Here is a 2,700-nt window from a genome sequence, read left to right as displayed (position 1 = left end):
TCACGACGATAAATAAATACGATCTACTATAAAAAGTTAAATAAAAAATTTTTGGTTTTTCAGTTACAGGCCTTCAAAGTTGTCAAAAATAAAACTACTACAATTAATAACTTCATACCCCTTTTACCGATCGCGTTAAAATTTGGTACATTTATTTGGACTATTATTGCGTATTATTTCTTAAAGTTTTAGTCAAATCGATATACTGGGTGATAGATTTCTCCTGTTACCTCTCCCTCTTAGCGGTCAAAACTTTTACAGTGGTCGTATTTTTTTAAAACGGACAGCAACATTGAAAAGGTCGTTTTATTTAAAAAAAAATATTGTCTCTTGAAAAAATCGCCTACAGAAAGCCATTCTTGAGAAAAATTGCATTATTTGCAGGTCTGTACGTTTCGGTTTGTTGATTGTTGTGGCTATCAGGGAATGTCATTATTGTGTTTCTTTAGGATTCTCATCACTCCATATATATAATAATAATANAAAAATTGAAATCGGTTGATTAGGACGGAAACAGTAAATTTTTAAAGTTAACACTCTTTTTTTTATTTTTAAACAATTAGATTACATTTATCAATTTGCAATTTAGTTTTTTTCAAAAATTATAATTTTAAAGTACTTGGAAAGACGCTTCTTTAAAAAAAAAAGAAGTTTAATTCCGTTTATTGGTTCTCGAGATATAAGCGGTCAAAGTTTATCAGCATTTATCTATAATTTATAAACAATTTAGCAATAATCTTTGATCCAGTGGCTTCGTTTTTCCGAATTCTAAGCTGGAAAAAATTTTTCATATCCATAAGTTATCCGCGAAAAGTGACTCAAAATACGAAAAGTGGGGGAGTGTTTTTTTTGAAAAAAAAACTAAATGGCAAATTGATAAATGTAATCTAATTGTTTAAAAATTAAAAAAAAAGAGTGTTAACTTTAAAAATTTACTGTGGCCGTCCTAATCAACCGATTTCAATTTTTCAAAAACCATTTGAAAGGTTGAGCGGTATCTTCTCTGTGAAAAAATTGTCAAGTATCTAGATGCTTTATTTGAGGCTGTGCAAAATTTTGAAAATTTCTTTCAAAATTTTTTTCAGACTTATTTTGCGAACATTTAAAACATTTAAAAAAAAATATTCAAATACCTTGATTTTTTTGCCTTTTTTCATCAGTTATTTCGCCACATCGGGAATAAATTTAAACATTTTTAATTTACAGTATATTGTGGAAAATTCAATTCTAAAACTTTTTTCTTTACAATATTCTTCCAAAATGTATAGGTTCCAACATATAAGTAAAAAACTCAGATAAAATAGGTATATATTTATATTTTTTAAACACTTTTGTAATTTTGAATATGTTCCGGACCTGGCCCAAATCTAGGGTTCTACACTTTTATTATGTGAGTTGTACTGAAGTTATTCCAGCGAAAATTAGCTTGCCTCCTCTTACATCCAAGAAGTGGGATTTTTCGACAGATCCGCCTTGATCTATATTTATAAGGAACCTTTCTTTTTGAAATAGAGAGCACCTTCATGTATTGTTGTCAAATCTCATTTTTCTTGATTCGATTACATATTTTTTCATAAAAGTATGTACTTAGAAATTAAGAATGAAGACTATAAAATTAATCTTATTAAAACACAACACCGCACTGGACAAATTTTATTTCGATTTCAGTAAAAACTGTTTCCTAGGAAATAGTCACAGATTACCTACCGTACTACAAACACGTATTCATAAAATTGAAAACTAAAAGTACCTAACTATAATAAAATGTAGCATCACGTATTATATGTATAGTGCACCAAAACTAGGTCAATTTCCAAAGGTCATTGACACTGACGCACTTCCACCCATGCTTCCACCCATGCTTCCTCCCATGCTTCCTCCCATGCTTCCACCCATGCTCCCTCCCGCGCTTCCTCCCATGCTTCCCGTGGCATCCATTCCCCCGCTTCCTCCCATTTGTCCTCCGCCGGAACCTCCAAACTGGCCTTGTCCTTGCCCTTGAGCGAATGCCTTATTTCCAGCCTGAAAAAAAAATGCATTCAATTTTTATCAATGTTGCAAACTTGAAATGTTACTATTATAAAAAATTAATCTATAAAGGGTGAACAAATTGCTTTTATGTTTAAATCCAAAAAGAAAATGTACACTTCGTCGAATTTTCAGTGATTTGTGTAAAAATATTCTTTTTAATCAGGATTACTTACCATTACAGCAACGATGAGCAAAACGGCGAAAACAAATTTCATTTTGAAGTGCTTAAGTTTGAATGTACTGCGTTGATTGTGTACTGACTATTACTTCTAATACTTTGGGTTTATATACTGAATTCATTACAAAAAAAATGCAACAGCTTTTGTACAGCGGCTATTTTAATGCACTTAAATTATTGCAATTTTCAAGTAATTATACTCATTTGTTACATAAGTCTAACCTGACGTAACATTTATTTAATAACACAATTTTTTTTAAATAATAATAATAAATCGTCTTTATTAGAAGCAGATAATGTATATATAAAAATAAAGAAATAAAGGGAAAAATTCATGGCGAAGTCTAGCAAAAGCTATTCACACTCAACTATAAATGTATGCGATAGCATGTAATTTCAAATTACATAAAAAACAACAGACAGTCGCTCAGAAAAGAATCACACAATTAAAATAAAATACAATTACCTAACAATAATCAACAGTTTAAAAT

The 2,700-nt window shown here is 30.1% G+C and overlaps 1 protein-coding gene across 1 annotated transcript; it reads right to left on the bottom strand.

The window, feature by feature from the left end:
• Positions 1-1,806: 1,806 nt before the first annotated feature.
• LOC108911445 (merozoite surface antigen 2, allelic form 2-like) lies at positions 1,807-2,276 on the bottom strand. Its single transcript, XM_018716385.1, has 2 exons — positions 2,205-2,276; positions 1,807-2,022 (listed from the first exon to the last, which is right to left on the bottom strand). Exons 1-2 carry the CDS (start codon positions 2,244-2,246, stop codon positions 1,807-1,809), a joined length of 258 nt encoding a protein of 85 aa, XP_018571901.1. The 5' UTR covers positions 2,247-2,276.
• Between the last annotated feature and the right edge of the window lie 424 nt (positions 2,277-2,700).

The sequence above is a fragment of the Anoplophora glabripennis genome, unplaced genomic scaffold (genome assembly GCF_000390285.2).
Source record: "Anoplophora glabripennis isolate ALB-LARVAE unplaced genomic scaffold, Agla_2.0 scaffold642, whole genome shotgun sequence".
Classification (NCBI taxonomy): Eukaryota; Metazoa; Arthropoda; class Insecta; order Coleoptera; family Cerambycidae; genus Anoplophora; species Anoplophora glabripennis.
Note: the sequence above shows the minus strand (reverse complement) of the source record. Positions and strands in the feature narration are given on the sequence as shown.

Excerpts from the sequence above, each read along its gene's own strand:
- LOC108911445 (XM_018716385.1), bottom strand. The coding sequence starts at position 2,246 with ATGAAATTTGTTTTCGCCGTTTTGCTCATCGTTGCTGTAATG. Across the intron at positions 2,023-2,204 it reads TGCTCATCGTTGCTGTAATG|GCTGGAAATAAGGCATTCGC; the intron begins GTAAGTAATCCT and ends TTTTTTTTTCAG.